We start from the raw sequence: 25,313 nt of genomic DNA on the forward strand, positions 1-25,313 counted from the left end.
AAGTTTCTCAATGTACAATAGGTAGACGCGATCGATTGTCGACATTTTTATCGTTTAATGGCAATTACAATTGGGGAGTAAAATCTGAATTTTCTGAATAATAATATTATTGTGAAATTAAAAATTATTGATATTGTATACCAAATATATGTAGATGATAAATATATTCTACGACAGATTCTCCAATGTCAATTTTCATCCACCTTACGCGCGTTTCGTGTCATTTTCCAATTATATATTTGAATAATTATAACATTTAAATTGATGATGATTATATATTTAGATTAGATATCCGAGCGTTATATGATTCGTAATTAACGTAAGATAATTGACACGTGATATTCAGTCACGTTACAGGAAATTCCTCCACTAATCCCATGACATGATAATGTTCTCGCCTCACATTATGTTACCTCACCGGATACAAATTATTGCCGCGATTTTTATGACGTCATAATTGCGAAACGCAAGCGCGGCTCAACTTTAATTTCGTCGTGCACGTGTCCATTGTCAGCAAACTGCGGGCCATCGGTTTGATTGCATTAATCTCAAAATTGCCACATCCGCCACGTTCGAATGCTATTTGAAGTCGGATAACGTGTTTATGCGCGACGTGTCGCGTGTGATTTAACTATAATAATCCGAATCTGCGTCTCTCCCGCCGAGATCTTCCCACCGAGAATATGTCATTACCGGATCTGATTATGAAGGTTCGAAACGTTCCAAAAATCTTGCGTAGCATAACTCCGAAACGCGCGAATTCTTTTTCTGATGCAATCCTCTAATAAAATATTTATATTTTCGGAGGTCTTATTTTCAAAAAATATAAAATGATAAAATATATAATATCTATAATATACGTAACATATACAATATTTCCATATTTTTCGAGAATAAAACTCAGACTTATAATATTAAATTAATAATCAGTTGTCACGAAATATATTATCGGGTCTGTTTATGAATATACTTGAAACCTTTAAAAAATCTTACGTAACAACTCTGAAATGTGCAAATTCTTCCAACGCGAACTCTAATAAAATATTTATACACTTTAAGACTTGTAATATTCAATTTGATATACAAGCCGTCACATATATGTATCGCAAAATAACAAAAATTCAATAATAATACGATAACAATTGAAGCCCCGATGGGGTATTTATACGCATGATTCTGTATTTGTGATGTAATTGCATCTCTTGCATTATGCTGCATAAAACGTTCTGCAATTCACCATCGTATCGCCGGCAATACGCCACGAAATTAGCCAAGCGCCAACATTAATCTATCCGCCCTGTGAAAATCATGATATCAAACATTAACAAGTCTGACGGCTCTTTTAACAGCGAGTGCTTTCGACGCGCGTTACGCTCCAAATGAATGACACGCTAAAATGGAAGTTTGGGCATTCCTGTTCGCCTTTTATTCGCGCGTGCAGCGTGATCAATATCGAATAACACGTTTCCGTAGCGCGCGGATTTTTGTATTAAAAGCGATATTGCAATTATTGTGAGACAGTGAGATATTAACGATGGTAATATCGTTTGTTTTACGTAGGCAAAACAAACGCATTGCATTCACAAATTTAATTAACGGAAGATACGAAATTTTGGCACGTGTGCTTTACATTAATTAATTCCTGAATCAATTCGATTGGATATACAAATCAACTGTGCTGATTGAATGTACATCAACTATTACAATTTGTACATTACAATTTGTATATTAACTTTAACTGATAGTAGATTGTAAATAAAATTTGCATTTTTTTTTTTAAATAAAAATACTGCATGGAAAGAAGGATTTTGCTGAATTATCTAAAAATTTAGCTAGATCTGAAAATAACTTTGTCGGACCATTAAAATAATTATGGGCGCATAATCAGCAATGTTGCAAACAATTTTTCACAATTTTCCAACAACTAGCATAGACGTCATAATTATTTCGATAGTCGAACAAAATTATTTTTAAATCTGTATCTAGTTACATCTTTAGGTACTTTGGCAAAACTTCTGTTAGCAGTTCTCTTACCGTGCAAATCTTTGAGACTACATTGCTACTTGCAGACATTTATTTATTCTCAAGTTTTCAATTCTCTTGAATCTTTTCTTACATACAAGTTTATGTACATATTTAATTTTGCATTTTATCGTGAGACGTCTAAGGTAGAAATCAGTAACAAAACAATATCTCTTTAATGTTTATTCTATCGGCACGGCATCGCCAGAATCATTACAAAAGGATTTTGTCCTTTGCATCCGTCTTTAAAGCCTTCTCAAGTATACATAGACGCCAATTTCGATTTGAATAGATTAATTTATATGTTCCTGATGCGTAACTTTGACTTTCCAATTTTAGATGGGGAACAGTAGATACCCGCGATTTTTACTTAATTCTCTTCCCTCGACTACTTTGAGAAGCACAAATTGCCGGGAGTGATTCCGTTTAATTAGTTACGCAGGCAAATAGAGACCTGTTGCCAGCATAAATTAATATAATTATTTAGCTGAAATTATCAAATTATTAAAATAAAAAAAAATTGTTGAGAAACCATTTAATTATCTTATCGTTGCGAAATGTTGGTCCGTCCTTATTCCGTTTAAACATGAAATTTTTAGATACGAAAAATATCTCATAAGAATTTTACATGAGTACTAGTTGTATTGATCGAGATATGAAACATGTGACACGAAACAGTCATATATCTAACAGAAGGGTTCGTACGAAACACCTAACAACGAATCACGCGAAGGACACTTTTTCCACCCCAGCCCTTATTTTGTTACTTTACTTGCATCGATAAATCCGTCACGAGCGTTACCACCGACCACTTTTTTTACTTCCAACTGGTGCGAACAATTCTCCCCGACGATTCATCCAACATCTCTCTTCGTAATAAACATCAGGCAGCAGCCGTAGGAAAATGTCGGCAAATCGCAGCCGGGAGTTGCGCGTGCGTAGGTAACAATGGTTGACGGTGGACAAAGGAATCCACTATCAATGGAGCGAACCCTCCGTTCGTCTAACAATTAACCCCACTGAATTCTCGGTTCCCCACTTTCTTGAAAGTCGATGCGCACCTCTCGTCTCTCGAGAGGGCTGCTCACCCCCTCACAATGAAGAAATATTTTTGACGAGTTTCCAGTTTGAATAAACGCACATCAATTTTCTATGATTACGGAAATTATTTCTTCGCCTCTCGATGTGCTTTCTTCTCGTGTCAAAATTCAATCGTAAAAATTTAATCCTTGAGAAGAAAGAACGTTTAAAAAAAATTTATCTTTTTATTAACAATCGATTTCAGTTGAATTATTATATTTAATTATTTATTTGTTTATCTATAAATCGACAAAGGAAAAGTTCATGTTATCATTTACTTCTTTTATCTATTTTGTATACATGACGAATAAACAAGATAGAATGTTAGATTGGATTCAACCTCACCCTTTCTTAAAAACACATTCTAAAAATTACTTTACCGCGCGTTAGAAGGTTAATAACATTAATCCTATTCCGCAATTTCATTCGTGCCACTCCAAGTTTTCATGAAAAACTTAAAATATACACCTTATCAAAATCCGCGATGCGGCGTTTATTAATACATATCTAATATCCAATTTCATACGTAAACAATGAATTTCGATATCAATGGGCTTATATGCAGCCCTATATCTGTTCGATAATTAACTTCTGGCGTAGGGGATGTTTGACTCGGGCGTGGAGTTCGCGTGAGACGAATTTAATAGCGTGTTTTAACTAAGTATGCTGCGATCTATGTTTCTATTAAAGATGAAGAAGATAGAATTATCAGATTACACGTAACACTGTATTTTCAGTTATAGAAAGTCTAAATAAATGAAATATTGTTCAATGTGTCGTTTGCAAAGATTAGTATTGCAAAGCGCTCGTTTAGAATTTGCTAAATGCAGAATTTGTTACCTGTGCATCTGCAAGGATGCGCCGCATTAAGGCCAAGGTAGGGTGCGTTGTGAGATCATCTTGAAGGGCAAGCGCCTCGCCTTCCTTGTTCAAACGATTCAATGTCTTCAGAGCTGCAATTAGAAAAAAATCAAATGCACTATGGACAATATTGGCAAAAATTGTTATTATATATCTATATTAGTTCATAGAAGTCTAAGAGATAGAAGAGAATGAGAGAATTACGAACATTGAGTAAACGCGCGGCCATACTATTGCAGTACATTACAGTAGACTGAGAAAAAAAAGTTGCTGTGTTTGAAAAAAAATATTATTTAATTGATTAATCAACTAAACGTAGCGGTTACGGACTGTCTCAAGCAAATATTTGTTAATTCAAACAAATATAATATGTTTTAAATTACAAGATTTTGTTAATCTAAATATAAATATTTGTATAAATAAATATATAAATATTTGAAAATAATCGTTACGAACTAAACGCATTTAGTCAAGTTAACAGCTTTTTTTTCTCGGTGTAGTAGTAAAATAACCCCGCATCTATCGATAGTTCGGTAAAAGCTTATTGTTAGTGCCACACTATAAAATGTGACCATAGAAAGCACGTGTTGCTTAAGACAAAAATACCATTACATATTTTCGACAATTTTGATAAAAAAGAATGAGAGAATTGGCGAATATACCTATAAAGGGAGAAGGTAAATAAAACTGACAATTATTACAATTCAATGTCAAATTATTACAATTAACGATTATTTATCAATTAAAGAAATTTTTTATTCAAAGAATATTGGCTTTAAATTATAATAATTATTATTAATATAAATTATTATTTTGAACAAGCAACAAAACTGACTTAGCACTGCTCCGTAGCGGATTATCCTACGTTTTTCTAGAACACATCTGATAAAAAGAGATATTGTTCACATTGCAGTTGTTGACAGTACAGCGTTTTACAGCTCAATCAAGACTTGTATCCGCGACTCGGCGGTAAATGACCGAGCTTTGCGGAAATCGTTGGCACGTGAAGGGTACTCGGCGGGTATGTGCGCCATTGGGTCGCGTGTTGAGCCTTTCATCCGAGACATGCGGAGAGTCAGAGAATTCCCGAGCCCGGACCTACCATTGCCCAAGATGGCCGATCTCCCCTGGTTTGTTCGTCTCGTATTATCTTCACCCGGCCGGTGGTTTGAACGGCGGGATAATTGAATTCTCGTGGTAGTCGGTGATCATGGCGCGAACGTGGAAAGGCCCGGGGGTTACCGAACTGTTATCGACAAGTTCGTGAGAGCAGCTCGTTTCGCAAAGGTGCTCGAATAAGCTCAGGATAGACACACGCGCTCGATGCTTCCGCAATATCGCGCAGAAGCTACGTGCTTTGGTAGAGTTTTTAAAAGATAGAAGTACGTGAGATGTGTTGTGCTTTGACCCACTTCGTATACTTTCGGCCCATATGAAATTACAAGTTTTAAGCTTATAAGTTGCGTCCACGCTACGTGTTCATAAGCTTAATAGAATTGAAGAGCTTCCCGCAACAGTGGGCTAACTCACATTTTGTAAAAACAGAGCAAATAAACTCGAAAGTTAAAGTGATGGAAAAAGTACCAATATCATATACACTCGGTTATGTTGTGGAGTTAATGTAATGTTTTCCCACCGTTTTAATTTTAGAATTTATTCAAAATTTATACAAAATTCCGTTTTTACGCAGAGAGTTAGTCCACTGTTCCAGCAAACCGTTTCTATTACAAAGACAATTTTATGTTTCACAGATTTCTCTTACTTTTATAAAAATTAAACTGTTATTATCAAAGGAAAATTATAACTGCACCTCCTGATAAACGATCAACTTTCAAGTAAAGCTAGAGATAGAGAGAGTAGCGGTAGAATTATAATATCGGATAATACATTCCAGAACTCACCGCGCTAGCTTAAACGCAAATTTGCTACATAAACGAGACGTGCATGTAGTCGGCGATGTCGGCTTTGATGTGGCCTAAACAAAATTCGAAGCGGGTCCGTAAACCGCGTGACGAAGATACATACTGTAACGAGCCTCATTAAAAATATATTTTGACTCTACGTGGGATTGGGATATGGAAGATTTTCGCATAATTAACGCTACATCAAGTATGGTTAAAATCTCGCGAAGTCATCGGAAATATTAAATCGTCCAAAGCCAATTGTAGGTTACGTGAGAGTACATATATAATTGTATTAATGGTGCATTTTGCGTCGCTGCTACTTGGTGATAACTTAATGACAGTTACCGTTAGTCCAATTTTAATCACGCGCACGATTTTTCGTACAAACGCGCCAATCAAGTTTTGATCGAAGCTTTAAGTAATACAAGCATGAAATAAGTTTTGTTGCGTAATCGCGATGTCGCGACGAAGACGGCATCGGGAACGAATCTGTCTCGATTAGAGTATTATTTGTTGTGCCGTAGTTGCAATTAAGCGCAATTAAACTGCCGCTTGTGCCAGAGCACAGGAAGACCTGAGAGCTACACCAGAGAAACATGTTTTATCGACTTAAATCCTGTTTGCTGAAGACAAAGGTCTCTTCTTGTCGATAAGATTCTAGATCGTCGAATTCTAGATCGTCGACATCTTTCCAGCAGATCCTCGCTCGGCAAAGTCCTCAGAGAACGAACGTATTATCGCCAGATCTGGAGAAACAGATCTGGACAGCTATAGTCGTAAAATTGCTTTTCGCCCACAAAGATCGAGAGAAACTGAACAAAGGTGGAAATGTATCCTTAGAGTAAATAAAAAATAAAAGAACTTAGCGGTTATGTCATTAAAAATATTAGACAGAATATTGGATCACTGTCTACTTATCGCTCTCTTTAGAAGTAAAATATTGATAAAAATTCAATTACAATTCAAAAATTTCAAATATCTACATACGTATCTACAAAAAAATTCTACTGAAATAGAAATATTGAGTGATTTTGACGTTTACGAGTTAAGTGGAAAATAATGTAGGATTAACTATCTGTTCAATTGCGATCAAGCAACTTGCAATTACCGTCAGCTCAGATTTCTATCTGTCATCTTTAAGCCGATTGATGAGCAGAAAAAAAATACGTTGAAACGGGTAGATCCCTTTCCTTCACGGATTGATCTTAAGATTGTAGCGGTTCTTCAAACACAGCAGGAAGCACTCTCACATCAGGAACGTCAAGCATCCTTACCGAATAATCTCGCACGATCGTTACTACCCTAAAAAGAAGAACGCTCGGTAGTGCTTCGTGACGGAGATTCGCGATTAAACGTACTTCCGCATTAAAAATTAACCATAATTATTCCTAGCACGCTTTTTGCAGAGTAATTTCACGCAAAAAATTTAAATTGTCAAATTTGCTTAAACGCGGATTAGAAAAACTAGTTGCTATATTTATTTAAAAAAGAATAATAAATTTAAAAATTACAAGAAACAAGAATTATGACTCTAGCAAGAATAAATCAAAAGAAAATAAATGTGAACCAACGCCGTTATTAGAAATACACGTTATTAGAAATAATATATTATAAAGATTAGACGCTTCGAAATGTAAAAATATTTATATCCGAATTAGAAACATAATATATTTAATAACCGATTTAAAATATTTAATATCTAATATATTTTCGCGAAAAAAAATCAGCTTTAGTGAAAAAAATATTTTGCGCGTTAAATCATTTAGTTCATCTCGAATGATTAAATCATAATGATTCGGTTTATTTCTTAAATTTCTCAAATTCACGAAATCGGGAAATGCGGAATAAATCAACTCGTCGGCACCAGAACCATAAACCGAAACGATAAATCTCGCGTGTAATGCAAGATAAAAACGTGCCCTCGCGAAAGTAGGCGATCGCGTTAAAATATTCCGCGCGATGTCGATAGGCTTGGCGTTGTAGCGTTCTCGCCTCGACACACCTACAGCAGCCTCGGTTTGCACCGGTATACATGTCAGAGTGCACGGCGAACCCATGTGGTCCTGCTCTTCTCCATAGGTCTTCCAGGTCGGGGGTATATAGGTCCACGGTAAACACGGAGAGAAGTAGATACGCCTCCGTCGTTTCCTCGGCACAGCGGGGGTTGCGGGAATATATCTACTGATATACGGCGCGCACCGATATTATGCACCTCCCTGTGTCGGAAGTGAGATTCTTTATGAGCTTTTACACCAACTCGGAACTATCGAGGTCGCACGGCCGGCTAATGCGAAACAGGAGTCCCTTTATGGCCTTCGGCACAGATAAAGCGATACTCGATAGAGCTCCGTTTGCGAAGGTTCGATAAAGGATTTTACGATGAATGGTTTAACATCTCCTCGTATTGGAATCAAATATTCGTGGTGGACACCGCTGATATCGGATAGAAGTAAAATGCGTCGGTCACATCGGCGTATTTACATAATGCATTATACCAAGCTAAGATTTCGCGTCGCGTGCGCGTTTAAAATGCGGCGCGGCGGTCGCAAATCATAACCGCGACACGTATCGTTTCGACTTCCGGGACAACCGAGACGTGTGTGTGCGTTACGACCTTTTGGATCTGCTATCTGTCACGTCTTGTAATTCCAACTTTCTCGACGTCAGGTAAAATGAAAGACTAGCATGACAAGCAATGAAAGTTAAATCGCAGGAGCGCAAAATAGCATAAATCTTATTAGGAAATTGATGAGTTGAATTGACAGGCTGACTTGTATCGACAAATCCATCCCTCTGGTTGTAAAATTAAAATTTTTTAATGATATTGCGTTGATGTCCAGAATAGTCCGATCGTTAAATCTCTCGCAGGCGTGTCCAAAACTTAGCTCTCAGTTAAACCCATTAAACTTACCTCTCCATCATCCCGTTGAGTGATAGAGAGATAGAGAGAAAACGAAAAAGGATAAATGCTGGAACAGCTAGTCACTGGGCAGAGTACTAGCGTCTATTCTTTTTATTTTCTTCATCTTGCTCGACGATGATGAAGAAGGAAGCATTTAGCTTGTGAGTTAAGTTTTGGACACGCCTGATTCTAACGGTACCATAATTTTCAGAACGTATCCAGGAAAGTGGTGTCGGATTTGATCTGACGCTCGCTTTTGTTCGTTTTTCTAATTTATGTGATAAAGTGAGTAAAAAAGAAGCAAATAATAATAATATAAAACTTCTCTCTCTCTCTCTCTCTCTCTCTCTGTTTATTTAGAAATGAAAAATAATTATAAAAATAAATAATTAATTATTATAACATAATATTAGAAAAATATTGCGCAATTCAGTATAATAGCCAAACTTATCCATCGAAAGAAAAGTTAACAATAACAAATCTTTAACTTATTGCCTTAATGTCAAAATAATAAACAAATATTGTAAATATTTTGTCTTTCTGTAAAATGGGGTCACATCTGATCCCGTTTCTATCATTAGAGGGTTGAAATAACATACGAAAATTTTAATAACTACGTTCAACGCAGAAACGTTCCAATTGCACGGTGCGCGTCTTAATGCGTTGCGACGTATCGCAATGAGTTCCTCGTAATCCTCGAGACACAGGTACCAGAATTACCTTGTGCTTAATATATATATCCGGCAGAGCGCATAGTTTACCGGTATGACTTCCGTACAGCGGCGCGTACACAGCGCGCTGGAAACAGGATTAATGGATTAGCGATGTTTTGAATTACAAGCGAAGTGTAAGCGGGGCAAATATTCTCTCTCTCTCTCTCTCTCTCTCTCTCTCTCTCTCTCTCTCTCTTCAATTAGAGCGGAATTCTACGAAGCAGCTTCGAGTTACAGCGGAATCGGCGCATCTGCAAGAGCCCCCGAGAGTCGGGGTGATCCTTTATAAATGTAGACTATTCCGCCTCGTAAAACGGAAGATCGTTCATTTTACGTAAGTTACAAATCTGTCACTTAAATACTAGGAGAGAAGAAACAGATAAAATGAAATATTACATTATTATCGTCATAGTAAATTGGAAAAATCTTAAAGCACAAGGAATTATCTATTTCTATCCTTTTTCCTTTATATCGACATGTGTCGTCTCAACTAGAAATATAGAGGTAGACTGCTACAAGAAATAACCCGATGTATAGTTTGTTAGGTTGATGTTCCATTCAGTGAAAGCGAGATTCATTAAAGTTTATTGCCCGCTGGAAACATATCGCGAGCTTGTCGCGAGGATACATGTAGTGCAGACTGAAGTAGACATGAGCGATATGTACATGGTAATAAAAGTCATAACAGGGTGTGATGCATTACATATACATATATATGTATATTTATATATAAATGTGTGTGTGTGTGTGTGTGTGGTGTTGCAAAGCATTACCAAACTATGTGACCCAAGACCGTTACAAAGGAAACATCGGACGGAAACATCGTGCTAAAAGCGCGACAACGTACGCGGCGCACTTAAACAAATAATTAACGTGTAATTAATAACCGCAATTGTACGATATATCGGAACGCGAAATGCCGCGTGTGTGTTTTGCCTGCGAGGTTGATTGACGCAATTTCCAAGATAAGCCCCTAAGTGCCTTGAATTTCCGGCGGAAACTTCGCATGGCGGACGCCAGGCTTGAAACCTATAGCACGATGTTTATCTTCCCAAGCACCATGGAGGGGAAATCCCGTGTGTAACACCACAACTTGCCCGAGAGTGACCAGAGAGCTGTCGTCGGACTCACCTTCCTCGTAGGGCTGTGCACGTTTGGCGAACGCCCTCGAGAAAACGCCGCCGCGCGGCTTCGAGGCGTCCACGCCGTTTTCTACGGCCGCGCTCATTTTCGCGAGTGGTTCTTCACCGAGTGTGCATTTGCCGTGGACGTATCTGAAATTGACATATTACACGAAGCGTTCTTATAAAAAACTATCGGAAACGATTATTGAACGCACGGCGCTCTTCGACATTCGGTCCCATATCGAAACTTTTCAACTCGATATCGTCAGTCGATCGGATATTGGATTTCATTGGCAAAGCAATTAAAATTGCAAATATGTCGCCGACTAATTACATTTAATGTTCAAAAGAAGCTAATATAATAAAATAAAAATAAAAATTCTACTCTGCGGATAAAATAACTTTCTACGAGTCGGTTGGCTGTCATCTTAACTTTACATTATTACCGTGAGAGACGCAGTAAAAGGATGATAATTCTCTTTTAAAAATTCTCCTTTGCTTTTTAAAACTTTCTAATTTTATTCTATTTATAAATTTCAAAATAAAACTTACATAGTTTCGCTTAAACAGTCTTTGCGTTTCGGAAAACAAAAAAAGAAATAAAACTATTAATGTTTTCCTGAGATGTGAACAAATAAAAATGTTCTGGATTTCGCAGACTCATTAGAATAGCGATATATATATAATAAGCAAAAATTAAAGATAATAATCTAAGGTTAAGCAGCTTTTCCTCCCTTTGTTGTTTTGAAAGTTATACAGATTATGCAGCGGTGGATTTATATGTAATCTCATTAACCTTTCGTGATTAGTGCATTAACGTTAAGACCACCAATTTACTGGCGGTGCTCGTCGAATGCATAATACAAGTGCGGTTTTCACGCTGCTTGGGGCGAATATAATGGCAAAGTTGTAAAGTACACGTCAATGTGTTAATTAATGTAATTTATACAGTTCTCTCTCACATCTGATACTGCGTAAAAGTCAGTCTGTGCCAGTAACTTGTATCAAAACTCTGTACTACAGACGAACTGTCGTCACAACTGCCACCCACGTTCATAGTAACGTTAATTTGTATGCTACGATTAGAGAGTTTCTCTCTCTCTCTCTCTCTCTCTCTCTCTCTCTCTCTCTCTCTTTCTCTCTAATTAAATTTAGATTGTCTAATTACCGGTTGGAATATCACTAATAGAAATATGTCATTGATTCTTCATCGATATGCAGAAGGAACACACCATTAGATAATTATATTATTTTTTGTATGATTTCTACACGGAAGGTTTTGCTGAAGTATCTAAAAATGTAACTTATAGATACAGATCTAAAGACAATTTTTTGGACCATCAAAATAATTGTGTAGGTCGCTCAAGCAGTGTCTAGTATTAATAGATAATGTCTAGTATTATATAATTAAATTTAGACGTTCTACGTAATTATTTTGATGGCTCAAAATCCGTTTTAGATTCGTATCTAAATTTTTAGACACTTAAAAAAAAACCATTCTCTCTCCATGTATTTAATTTAAAAAAGTTAAAAATGTAACAATTAGACCGAAATTTCGCGGGATAAAAATAAAAGTGAGTTCCTGCAAATTCATTTTCATTCGCTTGACTTCGAGCCACTTGGATTTAGCGTGCGTATCGACATTCCAGGAAGCTGCATTATCATAGAGGTACTGTCCTCGCAAGCTTATGTTTACGTAACGCAGCAGGAGAGACCCTCGTTACTCGTCTCGGGGATGACGCCATTATACGGAAAGTCCGTATTGGTGGCTGGCGAGCAAACGACGACGAGCATATAATAACAGCGTGTGCCGCTCGCCGTCGATATACTCTCCCCGAAAATGGCGTAGCACCCCATATTACACGTCACCCTGTGCACACACGTGTATCGTCACCCCTCTTGTCGCCTCGAGACCCGCCGTCATTCAATCGTCATAATTTATCATTACACACGGGGAAAGACGTGCTCGATAAATCCATGCCCTGTTCCACTGCGTTACCATTGATTTATGCACTGTGACGTTGGTACGGCCGTAAAGGGAGATCTATCGTGCACAGCCTTTGCCGCGTTACGGCATTAGAAATCAACCCTCTCACGCGCCCTCGCGCGTGCGTGAGCCAGAAATCCAATGGGGGGAAAAAAAATGTCGACTTTTTATTTTGTATGTGACTTTTCCGGTTTTGAAATATCCGGTGCGATACGATCGCATACACGGAACACCATGCAGTGACAAATAATTTGGCGAGCGTGTAAAACGCTCACCGAACGCTCGAAATTCGAGGAGTTTGCTGCTTCACGAAAAAGTTTTGATTGACGACATTCAGAAGTAGCGACATTTAATATATTTATTAATTAAAGTGTCATTTTTGTAAATTTATTTCCCCCGACTATTTCAACGAGTTCGCTATTTCAATGGGCCGTGTTAAAGGAGTTTAGTAGTTCGTAATTTTATTGCGGAGTTTAACTTTGATTATACAATTTAGACTATTTTTGCATAGCAATGCTCCAATCTGAATAAATTCGCATGCCTTACTGCGAGCAGGCGATTAAACATTCGCCATTTCAATTTCTGCTTCGTTCTCGATTGAATACGCTTATATTTAGCACGATGCACGGCGATAACACGTATATAACAGAACGGTTAAACAATTTTGTTTGTTTCATTATTGTGCCATGCATTTACGCTCGATTTAATGTTGCATTCAGCGCTAAGTGCTGTCGTCTGATGTCGAGACTTCATGTTTTATAAAATGAAAAAATATTTTCCACGGATATTTTATGTCGCGTTTTATAAATGTCGAGAATCAATAGCAGACAAACGAATTATCACAACTTCGAGAAAATTCTTCGTTGTCCAATAAATCGAAATAGAGACATGCTCACAACGTGTGTGCTTTTTCCATTACAAATCCAATCAACGGATTAGCGGATTAAGAATATCGCGCCTAGGATATCGTGTGCGGCATTAAAAAACTGGTTGTTTTATTGTTTTAGTGTATTTTTATGTCTTGACTACAAAAGCAGCGAAGAGATTGTATTACGTGGATATGTTTAGACTCGATAAATTTTTGCGGGGTTGCGAGTCGACGCTCCTGATTTATGTACCGCGACAGCAGAACTCATAAGGGAGATCTATAGTCGTTTTTCCATTTCTTCTTTCTACGTCCCATGGAGCTACACGGAAATCTTTGTCAGTGATTTTTAACTTGGTGGAGATTTAAGATAGTAACATCCGCGAAACTTCGTCTTTACTTTAGATAGAGTATTATTATGGCGTCGCCGTCCTGTGGGACTTTATTGATTTATTTTTTAATATCTCTCGTAAACTTCGAAAGTAAGTAACTCTTTAAAATGCATGAGAATTATTATCCCCGAGACACATTTGTTGATTTTACTTAAGAAAAAATATTCTATCTCGCCAATACGCGAAAAAAAAAAACAATTTTGCTACAAGTATCTAAAAATCTAAGTTAATACAAAACTGAAAATAGATTGTTAAAATATAGCTAAATACAAATTTGAATATAATTTTGTTGGATCTATCAAAATAATTATGTAGGAAACTCAAACATGATGAATAATAATACTACAGAAAGTTTTGACATTCCAGCAATTAGTTTCATCCTATATAATTATTTTGATATATAGTCCAACAAAATTACTTTCAAACTTATATTTATAGTTAAATTTTTCTTCTTTTTTTTTCTTCTTTCCGTGTACGAACGTTATTACAAGTATTATGGCCTTATTGTTATCGGTTCTAGAATTTCCCGTGCACTTCAGTTTAACAATTTTGCGTATTTCAGTTGAATAATCAAAACCGTTTTTTTTTTGTTATTAACTTATTTCCGTATTGTGCAATTTGTAATTGAGAAGCTCATGTAATTCTATCTACATTAGCTGCGTTAATAAACTTCGAGTGAGCGTAACATGATGGGAACGAAACTCGCAACGAACCGCGAACCACGAAGAGAAATTATTCACTCGCTCTACGGTTTCATTCGTATTGATGAACTTCCGCAAATAAACACTTTCATGCTGACGAAAGAGGAAATAAAAGCAGCCGAGGTTGAACAGAAGCAATAAAGTCCGCGAATAAATTGAACTACACATCCCACAGAATGGCATCAACCTATGTAAATCCGAGGATAAAGTCAACTACGGCAATGTGATTCCCCGAATTAAAAAGATCTTTAAATACAATCATAAATAAATCAAAATAAAATAGAATATGAAATCAATAAAGTGCAATTAAAGATACAATAAAATTAAAAGAGACTATTTTGTCGAAAACTTGTGTATGCAATTTTTCATTGTTTAATGTGTCTATTTGCTTAACAGGTTACATACTCTTATTTAAAACATGACATAATTCAACAAATAAAATTTCCCAGAAAAGAGAAAACACTATTTTCATCTTGATGAGAAAATTATTGATTAATTAATAATATCTCTCTCAGCAAGAAAAATATATTCTTAACACATAATCACATTTTTTTTTATTGCACAATCCTTAAAAACACCTTTTTGAATTGTAATGATTTTTTGATAAAGTTTTGAAAGAGTAATGTTTACTTAAATTATTCACGGTAATATCTCAAAAAGAATCATTACATGAAATAACAAAATGATTACGAAATAGACGAAATGGATTTGATATTTTCCAAGACAATTTATGATATTCCAGATCCATTTCTTATCTCTCACAGACGAATAATGAACAGTGACGCGGCTATGTTTCACGATGGAGTAATAATTTGCGTTGTATTACCTCTAGAAACGAGTGTTATTGTCAGATTCGGAATTACAGAAGTTTGCTATCGTACACGACACCCTGGTGCCCAATTTCAAAATGGACATCACCACAGCTTTGACGATCCCTTTAACCGGACTCATCTGGGAAATGACAAAGTTTCGCCTACTTTTCTTTATAAAGCAGTTTGCCAAATGCCCCATTAAAAGTCTCATTAAAAGTTGGATTTAATTTACCGAAAAGGATCTCCAATAATAATTGATTATAGATATGTTTATATAATTAAAAGATATTTAAAAGATATTTAAAAGATATTTAAAAAGTTACGGTTGGCGAGTAAATATAAATGTGCAAAATTATACGAAAATATTTTGTATACATTAAATCTTATTTGATATAACAGAGTTTCCAGAGAAATAATTCTAATTAAAGGTATCGTTCGTGATGATTCATTCCGGCTATTGAATCTACCGAAGTAAAATAAATGGAAAGAGCACGACAGCAGTTGATATACCAGGGGAAATGACTGAGTTACCGACATTCTCCGCTTTTCTTCTCTGTGTATTCTGATCGATCGCGTTCTTCTCGAAGGGTCGACCAGCTCAATAACATAAATACAAATTACGATGCGATCCATTATTGTATCTCCGCATTTTCGTGTAACAAGGTGCATGAATTAAATATAACATCAGCCTCGTGGACCGACGTTCCTTCTAATTTCTTATTGTCCACGGAGAGACTATCCGTTTCCATTTTATTTCTAAGCGTCTATCTCGCTTTGCGTATGCATTTGCATCTGATTTGCAATTTCCTTATCCTTCCCAGCCAGGGAATTCGCCAGCTTTACGTCGCATCTAATTTACCCCCGATGGCGTGAGTCTCTTCAGGATTTCGGGCAAGTAGTTAACTAATAGTCTCGCGTAACTAATTATCGAGGAACCCATTCCGAAATTTTGTTTCACCACCGCCGAAACGACACGCGTCCCATCTCTTCCTTTAGATGACTCCGCTCAGTGCACCTCCCTTCTACTTTCGCGCGGAAGGAAATTGCGAAATGCCAGGCGCATCGTGCGTCTTCCTCCGACCCTGTCAGGGAGTTCTGCACAGACGAATGATGGTTTCTAGACAGACAGAGTCGAGAGAACGAGCCTTTGCCTTCGCGCGAAAGGAAATCTCGCGAGATGCAACGCAGTTACGGCGTCGTCGAATGATTTCACGGCGCTTTCCGGATTGCCTCTTTGCTGCATTCAGCGTGCAAACGTCGAGATTTATGACGTAGACGTAAATGCACGGCGAGGACCCTGTCCTGTGTTGTCACGGGATTCGAGTTGCAGTGAGTCGTCGCGCTAAACCCCCAGCGAAACTTTGTTGCACCTCGTGCGACGTGTCACGTCGGCAATCCAACCGCTTAACGAAATTTATACACGGACAGCTATGTCCTTTTCGTTACAAAGTTAACAAGTTTTCAACAAAATTTCATGTTCATAGATTTTCCTTTAACTCGATACTTTCAACTTTTTTCAGTTAAAAATTAAAGAATAACAAGAATAACTTTTATCTCGTAAAAATACAAAAACTATTTAATGAAATTATTCACTCGGTGAAGTTTTTATACGAAAGAACGGTATTATTAAAGTTAGACGTAAAGATTTAAAAATGATTTTGTTGAATTATCAAAAATAATTATGTAGATCACTTAAGCATCGATAACAATGCTACAACAAGTTTTCAACATTTAGCGACCAGTTTGAGTATCCTATATAATTATTACGATAGTCCAAACAAAATTATTTTCAGATGTGTATATCCAGTTAAATTAATTTTTAGATACTTTAACAAAAGTATTATTTCTGTGTACTTGCAGAAAAAATTGAATCAAGAGTTATAATCACTATAATGTGATTTGAACTAATAAATATAAATATTTTAATCTCATCTATCTTTCCGCATTTCTTTATGTTTCTTTTGTTATTTCGTGCCTAACCCGACGTTACCATAAATCGCGTCGTTAACTCGATATCATCGGCAGCCGGCCTGAAAACACCTTGCGGCCATGCGCGATTTTAATCTAGGTACAATATAAAAAAAATGGAATGGTTGTATGAAGAAAGGCGACAGCAAGCTCAAGGAAATGGAAAGAGAGCATCGAGAAGGGTGAATTTGAAGCTAATGACGGAGCCAAAGCTAAACGCTCTTTATTTTTTTCCACCTTCTACCTTAATTAGTGCGCTCCCGACCGCGTAATTATTGCGTTACGGTTGCATTAGGCGGCAACCAAGGCGAGTATCCATGGTACACCCAACAATTTTCAACCCCCCTTTTTCTTCCGCGCTAATTTCCCTTTTAGGTGCTTTTAACAACGTTGGCGCATCACAAACGCGCGTAACGCTTTTACTTGATAATTCTAGAACGCAAATTATAAAGAATATATTAAAGAAATATATTATATAAAGAAATATATTATATTTATAATATTAAATATAGATACCGTGATCTTATATGTAGTAGAGCTTCAGCTAGTTTTGTATTAATTAAAATTAAAATTGTATTAATTAAATACAAATCTACATTTTTTGTAAATATATATTTCTGTTCGTTTTAAAAATTCGTTTCCTTTTTTTTCCCTTTTTCCCACCTCTGAGTATGCACGTCACACAACTAAAACTTTACTTACTATGTCATAGATCATATAAACAACGCTGAAGTTCACTCGAGTTTCAAATGTGATAGTTGACATGATCGTGATTAAGTTCTAAGTCGGACAAAGTTTGATGGAATCGTTAGAGTGTTTTGATTTTAGTAGGAGATTCAAACCGACAACTGGTCGAACAAAGTTTCTTATCTTAAACTTTGACGTGTTAACAAGTATCAGCCCTCGACGTGAAGCTTATCGATTGGACACGCTTTAATTGTTTGCGAATTTTTGCATTTTTCGCGCGCGATTGCCCCTTCTAATTGCGTTTAGCATAAAATAAAATAACTTCAATAAATTAAAATCTATTAAAACGAAAATCAAATAATTATGCTAAATAAAAATGAAATGAAATTATTTTTGCGGAATAGAAGATCGAATTGGCACTTGATGTTTATCGTATCTGAAAAAGTGTTAAGAGTTTCATTTTTATTTCTCAATGTAAATTTCTTTATCTTTCTATATTTATAAACACATTTAATGACTTTGATTTATTTAAAAACCGAATAATCAATTTTGGGGCCGCCAATTTTGGGGCCGTCAATTTTGGGGATCAATTATTTTGATATAATAAATACTTGAATCGACTTCATGCACCAATTTAGAAATACTGTTTCACGCACAATCCTGTTATCATTTCCAAATAATAATGATATAATTCGCAATCAGGCCGTGGCTCGATCTGTTCAGTTTTTTCTAACTAGGAACAATGAACGCTAGAGCAATTTGTCTCGCACGATGGAACATTCAGGATGAGCCTTAACGGTGAAAGTCGGACCGGAAGAATCAACGATCCGTGGCTGACGATACGACAATACAAACGGTACTGAAACCTTTTAGTTCCAGACGAAATGTCGCCGCACAATTCCTAACCGTTGTCACAAAGATTGGCACAGATAGATAATCCCTCGGTGATCTCTGTCATCAATTTCGCGAATCAATTTCGTGGAACAGTAACTGATAAGACATGTAATATTTTTAAGCGTTCTAACATTGTTAGAAAATTTATAAAAATATTCTTGAAAATTAATCGTGTATTTCTCCTGAAATTTATATTCATTTTTAATTAATTGTATAAGCCGATTAATAATGAGAAATGACTAGATATTCATCTATATACGTCGTATTTTGCGATAAACGTGCGTAAGTAAATTGATGAAGAGCAATATTGTCGTAAGATCTTTTATCCAAATAAGCACGCGGGAATAATTTCGGATATATGCAGCTGATAATAAAACTAGGATAAAGCAATGCGGTCGCGAAATCACAAGCGACTGTATGACCATAATATATTATATTCTGCGACGGCGAATTATGTACCGAGTGGCGCGAAGAAATGAAATTTCACGAATTGACGGCGAAATTTTGCCTTTTCCCATGCATGAGCAAGGTTAATCGTTCCTTTTATCGCAGATATGCGCAACAGCAGAAGATAGGTGACCATGTCTAAATTTAATTAGTAGCGAGGAAATTTATTTTACGTCTAGTGACGACCAGCCAATTACCATCTCTCTCTTTCTCTTTCTATCGTTCTCTCTCTCTCTTTCCTTTTTCCTTCTTGGTGCTTTAATGTGTTCTCTCCCTCTATTTCTCTCTGTCCCTCTTTTATAAGCCCCTACGGCCGTGTACATAGGTCACTGTAGTGAAATGAGATTAGAACGAAATCGAAACAGAGGATGCAGATGAAGGTAGTACCAAGAGCAAATATACAGCACGTTCCACAATTGTAAAATATAATTTTACAAATCTGTAAAATTAAGATAAACCTACATATTTTATCTTCTTTTAAATAAATGAGGCGTGCAAGGGAAAATGTTGTGCCATTTTTTAAATTTTGGAGGAGAAAGGGAAAACTTATTTCTCTTAAAAATTATCACTTTAAAAATTTTACAAAAATTTACTGTAATAACTAAAGATATGAGTAATCAGTTTCTGCAAAAATGTTCGATTAAGTCATTCTAATAATGTTAAAAAAATAATTTTAAAAAATTATATTAAAGTCGTGTTAAAATTTTAAAACGTTATAAATCCAAGTAAAATGCCAATTTCATAATGGACTTATAATATTTTGAATGTGTTTTTCCGCTTGTAGCAACATTTTCCATGTCAAATATTAAAATGTGATACAAGTAGAACAGCAATTACAACTCATTTATGCAATAAAATGCAATTTGGGACGTTTAAATGCATTTGGAACGTTTTGCCGTGGCACATCTCTAATAGATTTTAATCAATCCCATAACAATAAGATGTGTGAAACAAATATATGTATATAATTAAATATAGTTTGCTTTAATTTTGCTGACGTTAATCCATCGCATCATTTAGGAATAAAATTGTCTGAAGAATAATACACATGTTTATTTCATTGTCAGCGTAGATTTGATTGCAAGTTTCGGGATACCTTGTGGAATGTAGGAAGCAGAAGAAATTGAGAGAAACTAGGTGGGTGATGAGGAATAGAGCTGGAGTCATGAATATTTATACTACGGGGATGGTTATATCGCGGTAGGAGCTTAGGAAAAAGGGACATTGCTATGTACGCAGAAATTATATCATATAGTGCGGCCGTTGAGGCAAGTATAGAGATTCTATCCGAGTAGAATGCGGCGAATAAGCACGGTTCATAATGCACGGAGCAGGTATGCACCATGGAGCGACACGTAATATGCGCGGCACACGTTAACTGTATATTGTATTATTCGTCGTATATGTAATCGTATATGTACTCGTACGTAGAATTAGTCGAGCCACCCTTACACATGTTCTACGATACGTAAGAGCTGCAAGATTAAGACGCAACGAAAGCGAGATATTGTCATTGTCCTTTTCATTATTTATTCGCAGTTTATCTTTCGTATTAAATAAATGAAATTAAAAAATAACGATCGTATTCGATTATAAAATTGAAAATTTTCACGCGCGCGCGCACACCCACATTATTAGATTCTCAATCAAATTTTTACTTGATAAAGTATTCTGGTAAAATTTTCCATTGTGGTAAAATATTCTGTATTTAGTTGCTTATTTTATTCCGTGTATAGCGTATCTCGTATGCGATTAAAATTTTATATGCGTAACAATGTAAAATTTTATAGAATTTTATATTCGCAAATAAGCTTAAAAAATGAAACGAAGGGAAAAGTATAAAAGAAAATAGCGCAAATATTTAGCCGCAAATGGTATTAAATCGTGATTAAGCTTGCTAAAAAAAAACGGCGATATTATAGTTGAACCAAATAAACCGTAGCATATAATAGAATACGTAATGTATCATCGAGGTTTGTAAGAGATTTCATTATGTTACAGTGCCCCGATAAATGAATAGGCAATGTATCTATAGTTTGAAAATGATTTAGAACACGATATGTCCAGAATGACCGCAATATATTGACAATTCAATTTTAATTTCGCGAAAATTAAATCTTTTTTTTTCATAATATGCGCTGACAGACTTTATAAATTAAAGTTTCTATTGATATCCAGTTAAAATCGGAGACGATTGATAGGCTACACGCGACAGTTTTGGGACACTTTTGCACAGTTTCGTGATACCTCGTGATCACTCGCGTTCAAAATTAAACGCTTATATTCTCCGACGTGTGTTTCCCGGACAACGAAAAACGCGAATTAGAGCAACAACCCGTTGGTGGCCGGAGGCACGCAACGCAGTGGTGCACGTACGCCACGAATCTAAGCGCGAGCAGCGCAACAACGATGCACCATGCACTCGCCCGGGCCCGATGGATAAGCGTAAGTTGAAGCCATAGTTCGCGCAGCACACACTTTATCGAGGCTGATATATGCGAAAGGCTGCTCGTGAGGAGGCGCGCTAAATTGCTACTTAATTGCCAGCGATGGAGCCGTTCGTGCAAACGCGCGAGGAGAACGAGTCACGCTAATCGATCCCGATACATCCCATCGGCTACGGCGCGCCGTGCATCGATACCCGGCATCGAAAGCGTGCGCACGAAACAACATTCCGCCCAACAGAACGTCGTGCAATCGATAAAGCGATCGGCCCCTTCGTCGATTTCGTTCGAGCGAATCCAATATACCCTCGTACGTGCGCTAAAAAAAGACAACTTTCAGAAAATGGTATCGGAAACGAGTTAGTCGCCCTGCATTTGAAATATAATATGCCTCGCACCCTCCGGCCCGTGACAATAGCCAGAAAGTATTTAGAAATAAATACTCTCAAGTACTAAAGTACTAAATAATAACATAATAATGTTACAGGCAGCAATGTCACAATTTAACAAAAGTTCGAAAAAGATTATTAGGGAGTTTTCGCAATACCGTTTATCCAGATCCTTAACGGTGAACGTTAAGGTTCAGTTATCTTCTTCTTAACAACTAATTAAGAAAAGGATAACGTGACTTTAGCGTTCACCGTATCTGGATTCACGTTATTGCAAAAACTTCCTATTATTTGCGAATCTGATTACTTTGATATCAAGCATTATTCGTGTAATTTACGCTATCATCATGTTATCATCATGCTATCATCGTGCCATAAAAAGTTATAGACAAGCTGTAGTTACACTTCCAAAGTAATAGGTCATGCGACGCAATTAATTAGGAGTTAATCGAACGTGGCGCATTTCCGGTTCGTGTAAATCGCGAATCTATGACTCTTTTACGTGACAATCAAACTGCGGTCAAGTACGGCGGCGTGATTGCAAGAAGCGGTATGCATAAAACGTGATAAAAGCTCGATACGATCTTCGTCATAAAGCGGCTTTGTTATCTACCATACAAGCAATGTCGTTATCTACCATGCAAGCAATGACTATCACGACATGATCCCTTTTTTCATCGCGGATAAATTATACGCGATTAGCAAACCATGAATAAATTACACGGAAAGATATTTGATGGAGTATCTAAAAATTTTGATAGATGTGTGCAGACCTGAAAATAATTTTGTTGGACCATCAAAATAATTATGTAGAAAATTCAAGCTATGACATGAGCCATGCTGCAAAAAATTTTGACATTCGAGTAATCAGTTGAGCGTTCTACATAATTATTTTTTGATAGTACAAAATATTATTTTCAGATCTGCATCTAACAAAATTTTTTAATGTTTCAGCAAAACTGTTCTTTCTACATATATTGAAATATTGTGGTAAAATTTTATATAAATATAATGTTATACAAAGATATATAAATTATACAAATACGTAGATGTATGTTTAATCCTTTGGAGCTGACATCACTATTTCTAATACAATTACTGATGTTAAATGTGCAAAACTCATTTAATTTATATTAACTAAGGTGCTAATTAATTTTAAGAAATCAAAATGGCATCACTCGTATAAAAAAGAATAAATAACTAAATTTTAATACAAGAACATCCAAATTTAATAGATAATCCAAAATAAGATAATCAAATTAAGATAATCAAAATTTACAGATAAAATAAAGAAAATTAATTCTTGACATTTTAATAAAAAGATTTATAATTATGTAGTCTAACAACAAACTCGTCGTCACTCCGGAGGATTAAAGATTACGTTGGCGTATCAATGATTATTGTAAAAAAAAGAATCTTGCAGAGCCGAACATGATCAAGCGTTTTCGCTTGACGGAGCCTCCGTTCCGATATAAATATGCAAGATGGTGCAACATACGTTTTTCGCTACATGCTTCGATGTTACTGATAACGAAGTCACATTATGAAGAATTCGCGACGTTAAAACGAAAGCCGCACCCGCGATATTGCATCGCGTCGGGCGATATATTTACGCCGACGAGAATTACTCCGGTGTAGGCGGTGGACATATGTTGGAGGGCACCCTGTATATCTTGCCAAGGCTTATATAGTAGGAAGGCCGGTTATTGGGCGGACAAGAATAGAGTGCATCGCTCTCAAACGGAACATCCGTCTAACCGCATCGCCGGGTTCTGACTCGCGATGCAACGCGGAGATGCAACATGATCGCGCATCGAAGGACGGCCCCTGTATGCGGCTCGATCGCAACCGACATATTGCCGAGCTAGGTAATTCCGCTAGGTAAAGAGTCGCGTGCTATAGCATCATATTTTACATCAATTAAAAGTTGACAGTAATAAATTATTCGTATATTTAATACAATGTGGTGTAGCGCCCTCCGTAGTAAAATAATGTGAACTAATAAGATATTTCTATAAGAAATGCATATTTTGCATGATAAAAGAAATAAATTTCTATATATTATTAATCCTTATATTAAGATCTGATGAGATAGCTGAATTATATATGCGTAGGTGTAAAGAAATGTTATAAATTATTTAATTTTTGGGTATAATATTTTTATAATATAGCAAAAAGTTTTTTAAATAAAACTTACATTAATTTGATTAGTTAGAATAGATAAAATAAAGATGTTTGAGATACAGAAAATATTTGATATCTAAAAGAAAATTTAGAAAATATAGAATATTAGTATTCCAATAAATAAGTTTCTTCACTTGTAACAACTAACATACAATAGATTATGATAAACGGTTACAATTTTACGTCTATTAAGGTGGCACAGCTACTTCAGCACAATCAAACGCGACCTATACCTATATTTTTTTGCTATTTTTTTACTAATTTTTCCTCTATTCCCGATTTTTTTGCTCGCTGTTTAAGTCGAAAAATTCGGCCAAGAGTTGCTTTAAGAATAGAACACAACCACACTCTTGGTCGAATTTTTCGACTTAAACATTGAGCAAAAAATTCCGATTTACGATATTCTTAGAGCAATTAATTCGACAAATATTTTAAGATCAAAATGAACTCAGCAATTAATTGTTTTAAGGTACTTAACTTTTATACGCGAGTCAGCACAGCCACACTTTCGAATTTTTCGACTTAAACAGTGAGCAAAAAAATCGGAAATAGAGTAAAAAATTAGCAAAAAAATGTGATATAGTAGGTCTCGTTTGATTGTGTTGAAGTGGCTGTGCCAGCTTAAGACGTCACAATTTTCGATAACATCAGTGATAAAATCTGCACTAAACGATAATCACGTCATGAATAAAAAATACGTAGTTTCCTCACGAACATTACAAAATAAAGGCACGAGGTTTCGTCCGATGTCTTCTTCATTAAAAAGGAATAGATCTATTGCCTAAATGCAATCTTAGACGTCGAACGCCAATTACGCGGATAATGTCTGAATTGCTGGAACCGTTCTACTCGAATGATTGAAAGGAGTGAAAAAGGCGATACACCCTAATTGCGCGACGTGCATTCTTGCGACGGTCGGCATTGAAACGAGTAAAAG

The 25,313-nt window shown here is 36.2% G+C and overlaps 1 protein-coding gene across 6 annotated transcripts in view; it reads right to left on the reverse strand.

Annotated features, from left to right (window-relative positions):
- Nucleotides 1–25,313, reverse strand: part of LOC108746010 (liprin-beta-2) — a 141,806-nt gene that overhangs the window by 51,030 nt on the left and 65,463 nt on the right. For 5 of the 6 annotated variants that reach the window (XM_018482476.1, XM_018482478.1, XM_018482477.1 and 2 more), the window contains one exon: nt 3,943–4,055. In XM_018482476.1, coding sequence (XP_018337978.1) covers nt 3,943–3,969 — 27 coding nt within the window. In that variant the 5' untranslated portion in view covers nt 3,970–4,055. Of the gene's footprint in view, nt 1–3,942; nt 4,056–10,613; nt 10,750–25,313 lie in introns of those variants that run through there. The other variant, XM_018482474.1, reaches the window with a different exon arrangement.

This window comes from Trachymyrmex septentrionalis, unplaced genomic scaffold (assembly GCF_001594115.1).
Source record: "Trachymyrmex septentrionalis isolate Tsep2-gDNA-1 unplaced genomic scaffold, Tsep1.0 scaffold16, whole genome shotgun sequence".
Lineage (NCBI taxonomy): Eukaryota > Metazoa > Arthropoda > Insecta > Hymenoptera > Formicidae > Trachymyrmex > Trachymyrmex septentrionalis.